A 15,598-nucleotide genomic window follows, 5' to 3' on the forward strand; every position below is an offset into this window, starting at 1 on the left:
CTACAGCCACGCTTCCTCTTCTTCTGTGTGACTCTTGAAATCTCACCAAATTTTTAGTCCAAGTCTTCTTGTTCTTTGTTACTGTGGTATGACTTTTCTTGTGAGACATCATATAATATTGTTACGACTTTACGGATAGCTGAGCGTAAATATCCGTTTAATAAAGTCGTTTAATTAATAAAATACTTTAACTGTATAGTAATCCAATTATAGTTCGATAATCCAGTCAATGTTGATAACAGTTCGATAATCCAGTCCGTATCCTAACGATAATGCTACGACTACTTATACTTCGTACACTTACAGCGTCTTTAGTTCGCTACAGTAGTTCCTTATTAGCTCAGTTACACGCAGAGTACTTCATAGAACTATTCACATTATCAACACTGAGCTCTGACAGCAGCTCGCTTATATAATTATTTAGAGCTTCCAGAATGTTCTACTAAGTTCTATAATCTTCTACAGTCTGTTACAGTCGTCTATATCACCGTGGTAACACAATGACGTCATCACATAACAATTCCAAGTATTTGCCGGCACACGGCCGTTTCGTTGCCATGGTAACGTGTGGCGTTATATTTATAAATTCATAACAAAATAATGAAATAAATAGAATTAAGCTGAGAATTAAGCTTAAGATTAAAACATCGGTCAAAAATGAATGTATAAAAATGGTAAATCAAATTTTTATTTTGGGGGTGACCTTTTTTTGTCGCAGAGAGCTATTTGGGCCTTTTTTCTTGATTTTAGGTAAAAGTTCATCGATTTATGATACAGGAAACATTTTATTTGAAAAAAAATTAAAAAGTCATATCCCTAATATATACATATATATATATATATATATATATATATATATATATATATATATATATATATATATATATATATATATATATATATATATATACATATATATATATATATCAGGATGACTTTAAGATTCCAGTCGGTCCAAAATTAAAGGATGTTTTCATACCGGGTGTCGTATAGGATAGGATTCCTACAAGATTTTGGAACTCTTATAAGAATGTATTCAATAGGATTATCCTATGCAAAAACCTGTTCCAATTTCATTATGGAATGTCCTATCAGGGACGAGTCCAGGGGGAAAGGTTTGCCCTCTCTTTCCTCCTAGAATCTGAAAGTCTTAAAATATCTTATAAATGGAAGACCTTTTTCTTTTAAGAGACACAAATCTGATATAAAATACAAAAACTTTTTAACAAGTTTTTTCACACAAAAAATTATGGCAAAAGATATTGAAGACAAAAGACCAAAAAACACAATGCCTAAAGCATTTTTTTCTTCTAAGCTAAATTCATATCAGTCAGTTCGTGAAAATTTCCGATCTTACCCGTGTTACAATATTTTTACTATTTTTTATAAAAATGTTACAATATTTTACCATTTTTTTTTAAATTTCAATTTATAAATCCAAACTACTATTTTTTTACAAAAAACGAATAAAATTACTTAATTCTAGTATGGCTTGCGGTCTAATGCACATTTTCTATCAGCTGCTTTATCATAATTTCATTAGGATTTAATGTGCTGATATAATTTTTATAGTTTAGAAAGTTTTCCAAAAATTATAAAAAGCGCGATAAAAATTGAAATTTTTATCGCGCAATACAAATTTTTTGTGATAAAGAAGATGCTAAAAGCATTATTTGAACAAACCTCTACCACATTATCTAGAGGTATTGTTGGCTAATCAAACAAGTTTCTAAAAAAAATACTGCGCATTTAATACTCTTGAGCCCTTAATACAAATGGGGGAGGGGGAATAAAAAGAGAGAGAGGGGGGTGCCAGATTTAATTAACGGAGGAGGGGGAGGAGGTTAATAAAAGGGGTAGGGTGGGAATTTTAAGTATTTTTAAAATTCTTATAAGTATTTATTAATTCTCACCAAAGTATAAAACTTATATCAACATATTAAATCCTATTGAAATTATTATAAAACATCTGTTAGAAAAAGCGCATTTGACAGCAAGCCGCGCAAGATTTAAATATTTTTAGGCGTGTATTGTACAAAATATTAGCTTGGATTTTGAAACTGAAATTTTTTATAAAAAATACTTATATTGTAACATACCCCCCCCCCCCCCCTTTATTAAATCTGGACTAAACCCCCACCCCCACCCCCTCCTCCTCCTTGTATTAATGACTGAGAGTAAGGAAAAAACTTACAAGTTTGAAATTAACATAGTCAGGTATTGAAGTGACATCGTCAAGTGCGTTACAAGATTGTCAGGGACTGCAACAACATTATCATTAACTTGATATATATTTTTTAGTGCAGCAGCATTGTTAAAACATTGTCAAGTATTATTGCAGTATTTTTAACAAAAAAATTTAAAGGAAAAAAATTTGCCTCGAATTTTTTTTTAATAAATTTACAGATTTATTGCCATTCGGGGTGAATTGTGTAATGCTTTGTCCTTTTTTGCTTAGCGTTTATAAATATGGAACCTTTATTAGGTATAAATCCATAAGTCTTTTTTTTTGGTCGCTTGATACTTTTATCGAATTGCTGATTTTTTTCTGAATGAAAAAATTCTTGAATAGCGGATGTTTGATTGGTTGGCAGGGTACATGGGTTCATTAATTCGCTAATAGCAGAGTTCTCCCTGTTAATATAATAAACAAAAAGTAAATTATTTAAAAAAATTATTAAAAGCAGTATTTAACTTAACATTGCTAGTTTTTATGTGAAGTAGGAAAAACATTAAATACATAAAATTTTATATAACGGGTGATGTGGAAGTTATCGGACAAATCCTAATTTCATTATTTCAGCATAATAATTAGTTTTTGTGGTTTTATGCGTAGGTATAAACGTTCTATAAAATATAAACTTTATTATTTGAAACACAATTATTTAAAATGAGGTTAAATGCAGCTGAACGAGAATCTTTTCAAAAGCAACTCAAAATGTTTTTTGTAAATAAACCTAAAATAAAAAAACTAAAAATCATAAATCATTTTGAAAAGGAAGGACTTGCTCGAAGTACAATATATGATAACCTAAAAAGACTTGAAACTGTTCAATCGTTTTCTGATAGAAAGCACCCTGGTCGTCCGACATCCTGGACTAGAGAAAAGAAAGCCGAATTAACAATCGAAAAGGGGTCAGTCAGAGAAAAATAGGTATTAAATTCGGTGTAAATCAATCGACAATTTGTCGTCAGTTAAAAAAAATGAATATTAAATGTAGAAAACGTGAAAAGACTCCAAAATACACTATAGAGCAACAAATAAAGGCAAAGAAAAGAAGCAGGAAACTAGTTAACCAACTCTACAAAACAAAACAAAACAAAACTACAAAACAAAACAAAACAAAAACAAAAAACCAACACAAAATCGCTTCTAGTCATCGATGACGAAAAATACTTTTGTTTTGCAGGGGACAACATGCCTGGAAATTCTGGATACTACACAAACATAAAGACATGCCCAGAAAGTGTTCGTTTTATAGAAAAAGAGAAATTTCCAAAAAAATTATTAATTTGGATAGCCATATCTGACCGTGGTATGCCATTTCACACTTCCAAAACTGTAGCGATCAATTCATCAATCTATATTAATGAATGTTTAGAAAACTTTTTCCATTTATTCACAAGTATCATGGAGACTTTAATTATTTATTTTGGCCAGATTTAGCAAGTTCTCATTATTCTAAAGATTCTCTAAATTGGATGGACCAATATGTCTATTACGTTGATAAAGAATCCAATCCCCCAAATGTGCCTCAAGCACGACCAATTGAAAATTTTTGGGGACATTTGGCACAGAAGGTTGGCAAGCTTCAACAGAGCAAGTTTTAATTGATCGCATTAAACTAAAACTACAAGAAATTGATTTAAACTTTTTACAGTCGCATATGAAAGGCGTCAGAGCAAAATTGAGATCAATTGCAGATGGTGGTGTTTTTTCATATAAAAAATATATTTTTATTAAAAGATAAATGCTTTATTTTAAAAAAATATAATAGTAGTTTGTTTTTATTATTTATAAATAAGTTATTGACGTTTTTATTTTGTCCGATAACTTCCGCATCACCCGTTATTAAAGTTTTCAAATATTTAAAGTTTAAATTCAGATTAAAATGCATATAAAAAATGTATTTTTAATAAATTATTGTTTAAAAGCAACTTTTTAAAGTTTAGAAAAAATTTTAATGTAATAATATAAAATAATTTTTTTTTTGAATTCAAAAATTTATTTAACAATTATTAAAATCAGCATTTAAGTCTAAATAAAATTTATGGGCAACTACTGATGTTTTATATATATATATATATATATATATATATATATATATATATATATATATATATATATATATATATATATATATATATATATTAAACTATACACTAACAAATTAAAATAAAAGGTTTATTTATTTTAATGCTTTAAATTGGGAGAGAAAGCTGCTTATGATGTTATAAGTGTAAATTTCTTATTATACTATAATTTATAAAAAACTTACAATACCATAATTTATAAAAAAACACAAACTTTCAAGGTGCATTAAATGTTCCTATGTAAATTATTCTTTTTCTTGTTTTTTAATTTGAAAATGTTTTAGTTCTCTAAGTGACACTTTTAGTTATGCAATGAATCATTTGAGGAGCCCATTTGAAGAACTTATAAATCTAGTAACATATTTTAAACGAAATGAGGTGAAGTAATTTTTTGATGAACAACCCATTAACCATACATTAGAGTTGATGGTTTTTTTTTTTCCAGAAGGAAGAAGGGTTTGCTTCCAAGCTCTAATTATTAGGAAAATTTAATTAAACATTGCCAAAAACATTTTTTTTGCAAAAAAATGTCTGGCAATGTTTCTGCAAAATTTCAATTTTGATGCCAAAATTATTTTCCTAGAATAGTCCTTGATACCTATGTATGTGTATGTATGTATGTATGTATGTATGTATGTATGTATGTATGTATGTATGTATATATGTACATATGTATATGTGTATATATATTGCGTAATTCTTCTGCGATTGCCCTTGCTATCGCGGAAAGAATCAGTTGATGCTTTAAATTATAATTTATTTTTATTTTTTCTAGGACATAATTACTAAATAGCTATCTATATAGCCAATACATGTAGCTTGCTACATAGCTTTAAAATAGCCTGATATACAGGTACTACATAGCCCACAGGCTATCTGCCCACTACATAGTTATGATACAACATTAACCTGCTATATAGCTATTTAATAGCACACTCATAGCTACTATCTAGCCAGCTACATAGCTATTACATAGCCTGTGTCCCAAAACCTAGCTACTACATAAGTATGTTGCCTGCTACATACAATTTGTTACATGTCTACCTATATAAAATATAATAAATTATATTATAATATTTATATTATTAAATTTAATATTTTAAAAAATTTTTATAAAATATTTGAGACTAGTGTTAGTGATGTAAAAAACAAAAGTTGCAAAAGTAAGAAACATTTAAGTTAAGTATATTACTTAATTTTAGCTTAATTTTAAAGTCAAAAGTTATCCCTGTTAATTTAATTTGTAGGATAGCCCGCGCAATTGTGAGGAAAAATTAGTCCAAGTTTTAATTTGGCAGTAACTATTTTTTTATTTTTTTTAGGATATAACTACTATATAGCCTGATATATAGGTTATGAATAGCTCAATATATGGGTATTACATAGCCAGCGGGGTACTCACCCACTACATAGCTTTTATACAAATGCTACAACAAAACCTATTATATATGCGGTAGTGGTGTAGTAGGTAAGTAAGGATGCGGTAGTGGTGTAGTGGTAAAGTGCTCGCTTCATAAGCGAGAGGTTCCGAGTTCGATCCCCACAACATCCCTGGTAGTACCGCACTCAACTTGTTTCTCTGCGCAGCGGCCTTGTTCGTCAAGGTTCGTGTTTCGGAGTTATAGAGTTGAGAGAGGGTAATAACCACTATTAAGTAGCCTCCTCATCTGTAGTGGCTTTATCGACCTTGAGGAGGTGAATAACAAAAAAAATATATATATAACTATTACATATCCTGTTATATAGCTACTACATAGCCCACTCATAACTACTACATAGGTACTACTTAAGCATGTAGCCCGCTACATACCTATATCTAAAGTATATTAATACGATATGTATTAAACAAATTTAAATAAAATATATTACGCTAATTTTAGTGATATAAAAATAAAAGTTGCAAAGCTGAAAAAAAAATTAAATAGAAAACAAAAATTAATAATGAATTAAATTACCTGATTTTCACAACTTTTTATCAATTCAAAAGTTGTACACATTAATTTGACATCAAAAGACATCAAATACATTACAATGGCATTTTTTTTTAATTTAACAATGTTTATTTTTCTCATTAAAGAGACCATAAATCTTTTTTAAATTAGTTTTTTTTTTTTGTTAAGATCATTTTCACATTGATTATAAACAAAGTTTATTTCTTACTTTTTTTTTATGTAACATAATTTCGAGTTTACCTTAGAAAAGAAAATGTTCACAAACAGACAGACAACCGCTACGCTTTTATATAATAATTATAATAATATATATATATATATATATATATATATATATATATATATATATATATATATATATATATATATATATATATATATAGATTATAAAAATCATCTGCAGCATGCACCTTAATGTGTACTATATAATAAATTACCACTGGATTTTAAAGATTTTTGAATAAAAAATTTTTTAACAGGAGCCCAAGACCCTTGAAAATTTAATCGGTCCCTAATATTAGTAAAAAAAAATTATGTAAAGTATGTCTTATTAGGTCCAAAAAAAACATAAATGAACTTTTATCATCTTTAATTTAAAACTTCATGATACCAAACCCTAAGTCAATCTATGTACAATAGATATAGCTATTTTCAGTGGCTGATTTTAATGCTGAAATGGGTAAACCTTATCCAGCTGTTATTCTTATATTTACATCAACTATAATTTTTGTAAAAGTTATACTGGATTGAAGACATCTTTTATTATAAACTATGTTAATAGTATATATAGATAATAATATTTATATATAAAAATAACCTTTAAAATATAAAATACTTTAAAAGATTTGAGAAAAATGTGTAGCACCAAAGTTTTCCTTACTCTTGTAAATCAATCTCTAATTGTTGAAGCATTAATTCCAATTGTTGGCGCGGACAGTTATTGCATTGTCTGGAAAATTTTTCTTTATGTAATCGGTCTTTTTTAAAATGTTGTTTAATATTTGGAGAAACACACCAACGAGCCTGAATGTGATTGTGACACGATGAGTGGATATTATGCATATACATATTTGAGAGCATAGATTTTTTTGTTGTGTATTTGGAGTCAGTGTTATTTCTTGATTCAAGAATGATAGTTTTTATAAGTTCTAATGCAAACTCTTTATCTAAATCAGTTTCAATTTTATATTTAAAAAATTGTTATAATTAGATAATGATAAAAAATAGCCAAAATAACTCACCCTTTGCATCTGCATTACCAAGCCATTTTTGAATTGCTTCAACTGTATCAGGTTTTAAAGTATTCTTTATCGTCTACAAGGATATGAAATATAAATTAAATAACTTTAAGAAAAAATTCATTTTTTTAAAACTTAATAACATTTTTGAAAATACCATCTTAACTAACTCCTCCTCTTCTTTCTCTTGACATGCTTGAAGATAATTTTGAAGATCATGCTGCTTACTTTTGGATGTTGTTTTCTATACAAAGATATAAAAATTAACACAAAATACTAATTGCTTGTTATCTATAATAGTTAGCAGTATACTAATAGCAATATTTATTTGGCTTATCGTAAAAAGATAACTTTGTAATGTAATTATTTGGCTTTTTGTAAAAAGATAACTTTGTAATGTAATTATTTGGCTTTTCGTAAAAAGATAACTTTGTAATGTGATTATAAAAAATGAGTTTTTTCTCTTTTTTACAAATTCAAATTCTATATCTTCATTTAAAACCTAAATTTGTTCAATTTTGCAGAAAAACCTAGCTTTGCAGTTTCTTATCTTTAATATAAAGTACTTCTTAAAATACACAACTCAACGATAACCTCATTAATGCTTGCTTATGCAAGAAAAATCTTAATTTTTATTTTTCTAACAATTCATATATAGCAAATAAAAATTTCTACAGTACTTCATTATGAAATGGTCACCTTTTATAAAATATTTGAAATGATACAATAAACACAAATGTAAGAACCGAAAAGATGCTAAAACATATATTTTACAATTGAAATATATAAACACTTTGTCAAAATATGGTAAAATCCAACTACTCTTACCAGTCAGTTAATTGGAGTGATTACTAAAGTTTCATAAAGGGTATACTTGGTTAGAATACTTTTAACACATTTAAAACAGGTCATTTAACTGATTTAAAAAAAGGTCATTTAACTGAACATGCCATTCTACATCTTATTCATAATATTTTTCCAGTGTTTAATAAAAATAAATATACATTAGGTGTTTTTATAAATAAAACAAATCCTTTGACACAAATGAATATAGTATTTTAGTAAAAATACCAAGGACTAGAACTCCGACTTAATTTCAGAGTTCTAGAAACCCAGGGTTCAGGAACCTTTACAATAAGGGTTCTGGAACCTTATTGCAAAACAGAGTTTTGAACTCATTAAACTGGGTTTCTGAAATTAGAGTTCTGGAACCCCTCATATAAAAAAGGGTTCGGAACCCCAATGGGTTCCAGAGCACCTCTTAATTGGGTTTTCGAACCTTAATTATAACAAAGTGTTATAGCAGGAAGAAAGAATAATTTACAATTGACTTGAACTGGAAACTTAAAAACAAAAGCATTTCAAAGTTAAAATTTTTTTCTTTATAACAGACACCTTATTTAAAAAGATAGTTTGGACCCCCAGGATTTCTTGAACCATGAAAGTGGGGTTCTAAAAAGTGTTCTGAAACCTTTAAGAAAATTGGGTTCTGAGAAAGGGGTTCCAGAACTCTTATGTTTACAAAGGGTTCTAGAACCCTTCAATTTGGGGGTTCTGAACCCCTTTGGGGTTCTAAACCTTGAAAAATACAAATATAGTTTAAAACTATTCAGCAGATAGAAAACAATAAGTTTCTTACGCACTGATAATGACGGCTGATAATGAAATAATCGCATGTTTTTTAGGGAATTTTTAAAAACTTTTACAAAACAAATTTTCTAATATTTTCAATTTTATTTGCACAATGGATGTATTTTTTATTAAGTTTGGTATTCAAACATACATCAAAAATATACCTTTTCAGGATGTTTTCTTTCTTGATTTTCTCTAAATGAAAGATCTGGTGACCAAGACTTGCCTAGATTTGGTACTAAATCAATATACAAATAATATAACAGTTACTCAAATATATGTGAATATATAAAAACAAAGGCATGAGTTAAATAAAAATGAGTAATGTAAAATACTCATATTTTTACCCAAAGATTTCAAACAAAAAATCAGATTAAACAGATTAAATTGCTAATGCATAGAAAATTTACACAAAATTTAAATTTCATTTTACCTGTGCTTTCATGTTAAGTGAAAAATAGTTAATTAAAATGTAGTCAGATGTTAGTTGGTTAATGTTAAGTCAGAAAAAAATCAAATAAGGGGAATGATGCTGGTTTTAGTAATTTCCATATTTTTTAAGGTTCTACTTTATCAATTTTCATGTGTAGTTAGTGAAACTCATATACTCCCTACACATTATTTCTTGAAGGAGAATATGGTTGCAAATACATAGTTGTTGTTATTTTCAAGTGGATGAGTATAGCCTGTATAGTGCAAAACATTAAGTATGATGTTTTGCACCATACAGGCTATGTGAGATATGTGCAACCTGATTCAATGATTTTGAAAAAGAGGCATGCATACCTTTGTTAAGAAATTGAATTAAAAAACCAAAACAAATGTCAAAAAGCTTATTGAATAATACAAGTAAAATTGAATAAAGTTATAACTTTTTTAATCGAATTTTGTACATTAAAGTATATTTACTTTTATAAAACTTCAAAACTCGAAACAACTGTGATTTTCAAAGTATAAAAAATTATCTTGTAAGTAAAAAATTTTAAAAAGTTGTTTATTTTCTAAAAAGTTTTTAACTCTAAGCATAAAAAAGACAATATGTAAAAACTATCAAAGTTTTAACAAACAGATGGTGAAATTTCGACTATGCTGTGATATTTTATCTAGTAATATAAATAAATTGCATATTATTTTTTTCACATTAAGTTCCCATCAATACTATAATTTGGCTAGCAAAAAAAATAAAATAACTTAATAAAATAATGCCTAATTGCTTTAAGAACTTCATCATATTTACCCTATGTATAAATTATAAACATTACTAAAACCTTTCAAGTTTGAAGTCCTGCTTAATAATGAATATCATATATTGATAAAAATAAAAATGAATATCATATATTGATAATAAAACATGTTAACTTTTACTTCAATCTTTTTTTCATATCTGCTTATTTTGATTTTTACTTCATTTTTCAACAAATGCGCAAAGATTTACAACAAAATTTTCGCTCTCTTTTCAGCAGAATCAGATTGCACAATTTCTGCGCCTATTCTGAGCCTCTGTATAAGGTTTTAAAATATGACGCCTGTATTATATATATACTATTTTCTATATATAAACATTGATTGAACTTTTTGTTCTTTTACGGCTTGAGATAACTTTATAAGTTCAAACTTATTAATTTTATATATTGATACTTTATAATTTTCGATGAAGATTCTTCATAATAATTTTTAAAATTTTTTCTTTTTCAGATTATTAATAATCTTCATAATAGTTTCTTTTTTCATAAATATTCTTCAAATAATGTAATTATTATGAATATTCTTTCAAAGATAAAAGTCTTATCAACTATAATCGTTTGATCTAATGAAATACTTACCTTTCAGATACAAGTGTTTTTTTAAGTTAATCTTTCCAATGTTGCAATTTAAATAACAGTCTTGCGTAGACTTTTTAATTTGTGTAGTATTTTGAATAGCTCTGTCACTTGCTTTGCCAATCTCGAGAACCATCGTTGAATTAATGTCATTTCCCTCTATAATTCAAGTACTATTTTTTTATTAATTCAGGGTTATATTAACGCACTTATAAATACTTTAATTTAATTCACTTTACTAATATAAGAGTAGTCCGTACATTAACACTACCTGTTTTTGAATGGTAGGATTTGCAACTAAAATATCCGAGTCAAAAACACTTAGCAGTTTCAGAGTAAATCTTTGTTTTAGTCGATTTAAATGAGTTTGATTAGAAGCCCAAAATGAGTCAAATTTTCAGCAAAAAAATGGACTAAAATTGAGCTTAAAACTAATTGAGTTTTCCAATCTAAATATTTTTTGGGTCTTAACCCGTTTTTTATGTGTTATTTTTCAAGTGGTATTAATGTATTAGATGTGAATACTGAACTTTTTTTAATTTATTTAAGTTTAAGCCTTAACCTTTTGATATATATAATGTGAACCACTTACTTTCTGTTCGACCATTATAATCAGAATAAAAACTCTGATGTGTGTCCGCAATATTCATTTTTAAAAATTTGATATTTGCTTCTTTTTTATCTCCAAAATCATAGACTCTTGTAGGAATACGCCAATTTAAAAAATCCTAAAATTGAAATAATGTAAGCTTTTTATTTTAAACCCCAAAATATTGCACTGTTGAAAAAAGCTCTACAAAAGTGTTAATAAGTTATTATTAAATCGAAATATTTATTACTGAAATTTGAATAAAATTAAATGTCCACTTACTTTTGATGGATGCGGGTTGTTGCGTCTTGTGGGCGAGCATGGTCTTGGACTTGAAGGTCGGCCTTTTAGCTTATTGCAAAACTGAAGAGAATAATGAGTTTTATAATCGTTATCTCCTTTTTGACATAGCGGAAAAACCGCTTGCGAGTTTTCGTAATTTTGCCGGCGTTGTCTTGCAATGTAATTACCAGGTAAATACAGCCTTTTCAAGTCTTGTAAATTTACTTCAACATCTTGTATTCGGATCAAAGAAATCATTTTTGTTTTTCAAAAATAATTACTTGAAAAGTATAAATTTTTGATTTCCATAAGAGTTTTACAAGATGGAATTAAATTTAACCCATTTACTTAATTATGACGTCAAATACGTCTTTGACAAGATAGTTTTTTAAAATGCCGCCGAAAGGCGTATTAAGTAAAATAAAACACAGAACAAAACTAAACAAATAAAACTTAAAAAAATAATTTAAACGTGCAAATGTTTTGTAATTAATTTTCCTCGCAACTTTCACAGTAAAAGCAATATAACAATGTCTTTTTAATAATTGTGTTTTACTTTTTATAAATTTATTTATACAAGAGATAAATAAAAAAAAGAATTCAGCAATTTTTTATTAATGTAGCGAACTGACTTATCTATATGTTAATAGTTATAAAGTAGCGAACTGACATATCTTTTACGCTCAAATCGTGAAATAGCGCATTTCACAAAATGTGCACTTTTTTAACTCATTTCGTGAACTGGATAGCGCCATTGCGCAGATTGCAAAATGTTAAATTTTGTTATTGTTTTTTTAAGCCATCGACAAGCAATTTGAATTTATTACAATCCTTTTTAACTTAGGCAGTTTTTTTTTAGTTTTATCTTTAAATAAAGTCAAAACTAAATAGTTCTATGCAATGTTTTTCAAGCCAAAAAGGATAGGATTTTTAGCTAACATACAACAACAAAAATAGATTCAAATAAAGAACAATCTCCTCTATTCGAATTAATAAAATTATGTGCCGATTCAACGCCATTTCTTTCTTTTTTTTTACAACTTTAACAGGGAGTCAAAATCTTTTAAATATTTTTTATCGTTGCAAACTAAATAGCGCTTGAACCGAAACTGATATAAAAATAATAATAGCACTATCTTGTTGGAAATTTAATTTTAATTCTAATAGTATAATTTTTATGCAGCTAAAACAAAAAGTTAAATAAAAAATAAAAAAAGTAAAAAAAACTCTTTTTTCTGATAAAACCGCACACTCGATTAATTACTTAGTTTAGTTTTTCGCAAGTGATTAAGCGCCTATATTTATCTAATTAACTTAGTGTTAATTCCGGTTTAATTATGAATGAAATATAATGTTTTTTGTTAATATAATAGACTCTTATTCATTAAAAGCCAATTATTATATTATTTCTCAATATAATCATCACTCACTCAATTCAATTTAACTCACACACTTTAACATGTCAACTAAAAAAACAAAAGCATACGAGGAAAACGATATGCTAGCCGCATTAACTGATAAGAAAGAAAATAAAACATTACTGAAAAAAGCTGCATTCAGAAATGGCGTTCCAGTGTCAACGCTCAAAGATCGCAAAAATAACAACAACAAAGGCTTCCATGGCTCAGGTATAACAACGGTACTCTCAAATGAAACAGAAAGATTGATGGTGCATGCGTTCCAACTACTTGGTGACTGGGGTTATGGTTTAACTCAAAATGAAAATCTAGAATTTGTGTGTGGCTACCTTAAACGTGAAGATCAATTGCACTTATTCAAAAATGACAAGCCTGGTAAAGACTGGCTTTATGCTTTTTTGAAAAGATGGTCAAAAGAAATTTCAACAAGAAAAGCGGATAACTTAGTATCTAAAAGAGCCGCTTCTTGTACGCCAAAAATAATTGATCGTTGTTTTGAATGCGTCGCCAAGCAATATTAACAGACTGGTATAACTTCTGGGTCGCATATTTGGAATTGTGATGAAATAAGTTTTTCGGGTGATCAAGGCAAAGCAACCGTAGTGTGTCGAAAAGAGACAAGACGTGCATTTAAACTTACTGGCAACAATGAAAAAATTTATTATACTGCAAAACGCTAAAATTCATCACACTGTAAACGCTGCAACGCTGATGGGCATTTTGCATCATCATTTGTGATATACAAAGCCAAAATAAATTTTCGTCTTGACTGGGCAAAAGGTGGTCCAGTTGGCACCAGATATTCAATTTCAAAATCAGATTGAATGGAGCACGATACATTTATTGAATGGCTGAAAGAAGTATTTATACCCGAAACTGAGCAAACTGGTGATATTCAAATTTTAGTATTAGATGGGCATACAACTCACATAGCTTTAGAGGCGGTATTGCTGTGCAAAAAACACAATATAATCTTGATTTGTTTACCAGAGCATTCTTCCCATATTCTACAGCCATTGGATAGAGGTTTCTATTGTCATGTCAAACAAGCATGGAAAGAAATTCTTACAAAGTATTACAAAGACTCAAAATGTAAAAATTTAGATAAACAAAATTTTCCACCGTTGCTCAAAGTGCTGTACGAGAGTGGTAAACGTTTTACACACTTGCATGCAATCGCTGGTTTCCGGTACACTGGCTTATTTCCTTTTAATAAAAACAATATAAATCATAAGGCGTTAGCAATCACACAAACGTTTAATCTACATTCATCAACTCTGGCAATCTCCGCAGCACCTACACAATCTTGCTCAGATACATCTTCATCATCTTCAACAGCCGCCGCAGCATCTACTCCAACTACACACCAATTACCATCTTCCTCAACTACACTAGCTTTAAGTTTTGATAGGTATCAAGCATGTGTTGACCAAGAAATCAATCGCATGTTAAGAAATCGAAGCAGTGCAACATGTCAAAACTTGGCGGAAAATGTATTACCGAAGAAAATGTGATCGAGTTCCTCAAATAAAAAGATGAAGAAAAAGCAACCAAGGAAGCCGTGAAAGTTGCTAAACTTAACGCAAAGCGTAGACTCTATGCCAAGTACTCAAATGCCTGAGCATAACAATGCTGCGCAACCACAGCAGAACAATAATGAAGAACAATTACCAGTAGCCATACGATTAAAAGTTGCAAAATGTAAAAAGTGTAGAGTACAGTTACACACAAAAATGTTGCAATGCGAAAATTCGATTTGTTGGGAACGGTTGTGCAAAGAAATATGTTTACCAAAGAAATATGTTTACCAAAGAAATATGTAGTTGGAACTAAATTTTTTTTTGCAAAAAATGTACAAACTTTAAAATAGTTACCTAAATATAAGTTCTGTTAAAAAAAAAATAAAAAAAAAGTTAAAATTTAAAAATTTCAATGTTTTCTCAAGTGTGCGGTTTTATAAGAATGTCGCGTTTTCGTCACAATTTTTTATTCTTTACATTTAATATTTTCAATAATTTTTTTTTTTTTTAATTTATTTTATTTATTACAGAATTTAACTACTTAAAAACTTAAATACAAAGAAAAACAATACAAACTTTTATTCTAAAATCCAAATTTTTCATCTTTATACTTCAAAAGACCCCTCAAATAATATATCATTGGAAAGAGTATAGAATGTCATTTAAAAAATATATATACTTAACTTTGATTTTTTTTTTTTCATGTTTTTTTTTAGGACAACCACCTTAAAAAGTACCGACTAGCTTCTTAAAAAAAAGAAAAAGTCCTCAAAACTAAAATTTACCCGACTGAATTGTGTCAAATACCTGACTTGCCGAGCCGAATAAATTTG

At 28.2% G+C, this 15,598-nt stretch overlaps 1 protein-coding gene across 3 annotated transcripts; it reads right to left on the reverse strand.

Moving 5' to 3' along the window:
• Window positions 1-2,358: 2,358 nt before the first annotated feature.
• LOC105845736 (uncharacterized) lies at window positions 2,359-12,209 on the reverse strand. 3 transcript variants are annotated; one of them, XR_010636713.1, is made up of 8 exons: window positions 11,828-12,198; window positions 11,549-11,684; window positions 10,960-11,115; window positions 9,301-9,374; window positions 7,662-7,748; window positions 7,508-7,580; window positions 7,084-7,432; window positions 2,359-2,634 (listed from the first exon to the last, which is right to left on the reverse strand). XR_010636713.1 is itself a non-coding variant. In XM_065790956.1 (8 exons), the coding sequence occupies exons 1-8, from the start codon at window positions 12,083-12,085 to the stop codon at window positions 2,409-2,411; spliced, it is 1,296 nt and encodes a 431-aa protein (XP_065647028.1). In that variant the 5' UTR covers window positions 12,086-12,209; the 3' UTR covers window positions 2,359-2,408. The 3 variants fall into 3 exon arrangements, 2 of the variants coding, with proteins under 2 accessions (XP_065647028.1, XP_065647029.1); XM_065790956.1 differs by having other exon boundaries at window positions 7,147-7,432; window positions 11,828-12,209; XM_065790957.1 differs by having other exon boundaries at window positions 7,102-7,432.
• Between the last annotated feature and the right edge of the window lie 3,389 nt (window positions 12,210-15,598).

This window comes from Hydra vulgaris, chromosome 02 (genome assembly GCF_038396675.1).
Source record: "Hydra vulgaris chromosome 02, alternate assembly HydraT2T_AEP".
NCBI lineage: Eukaryota > Metazoa > Cnidaria > Hydrozoa > Anthoathecata > Hydridae > Hydra > Hydra vulgaris.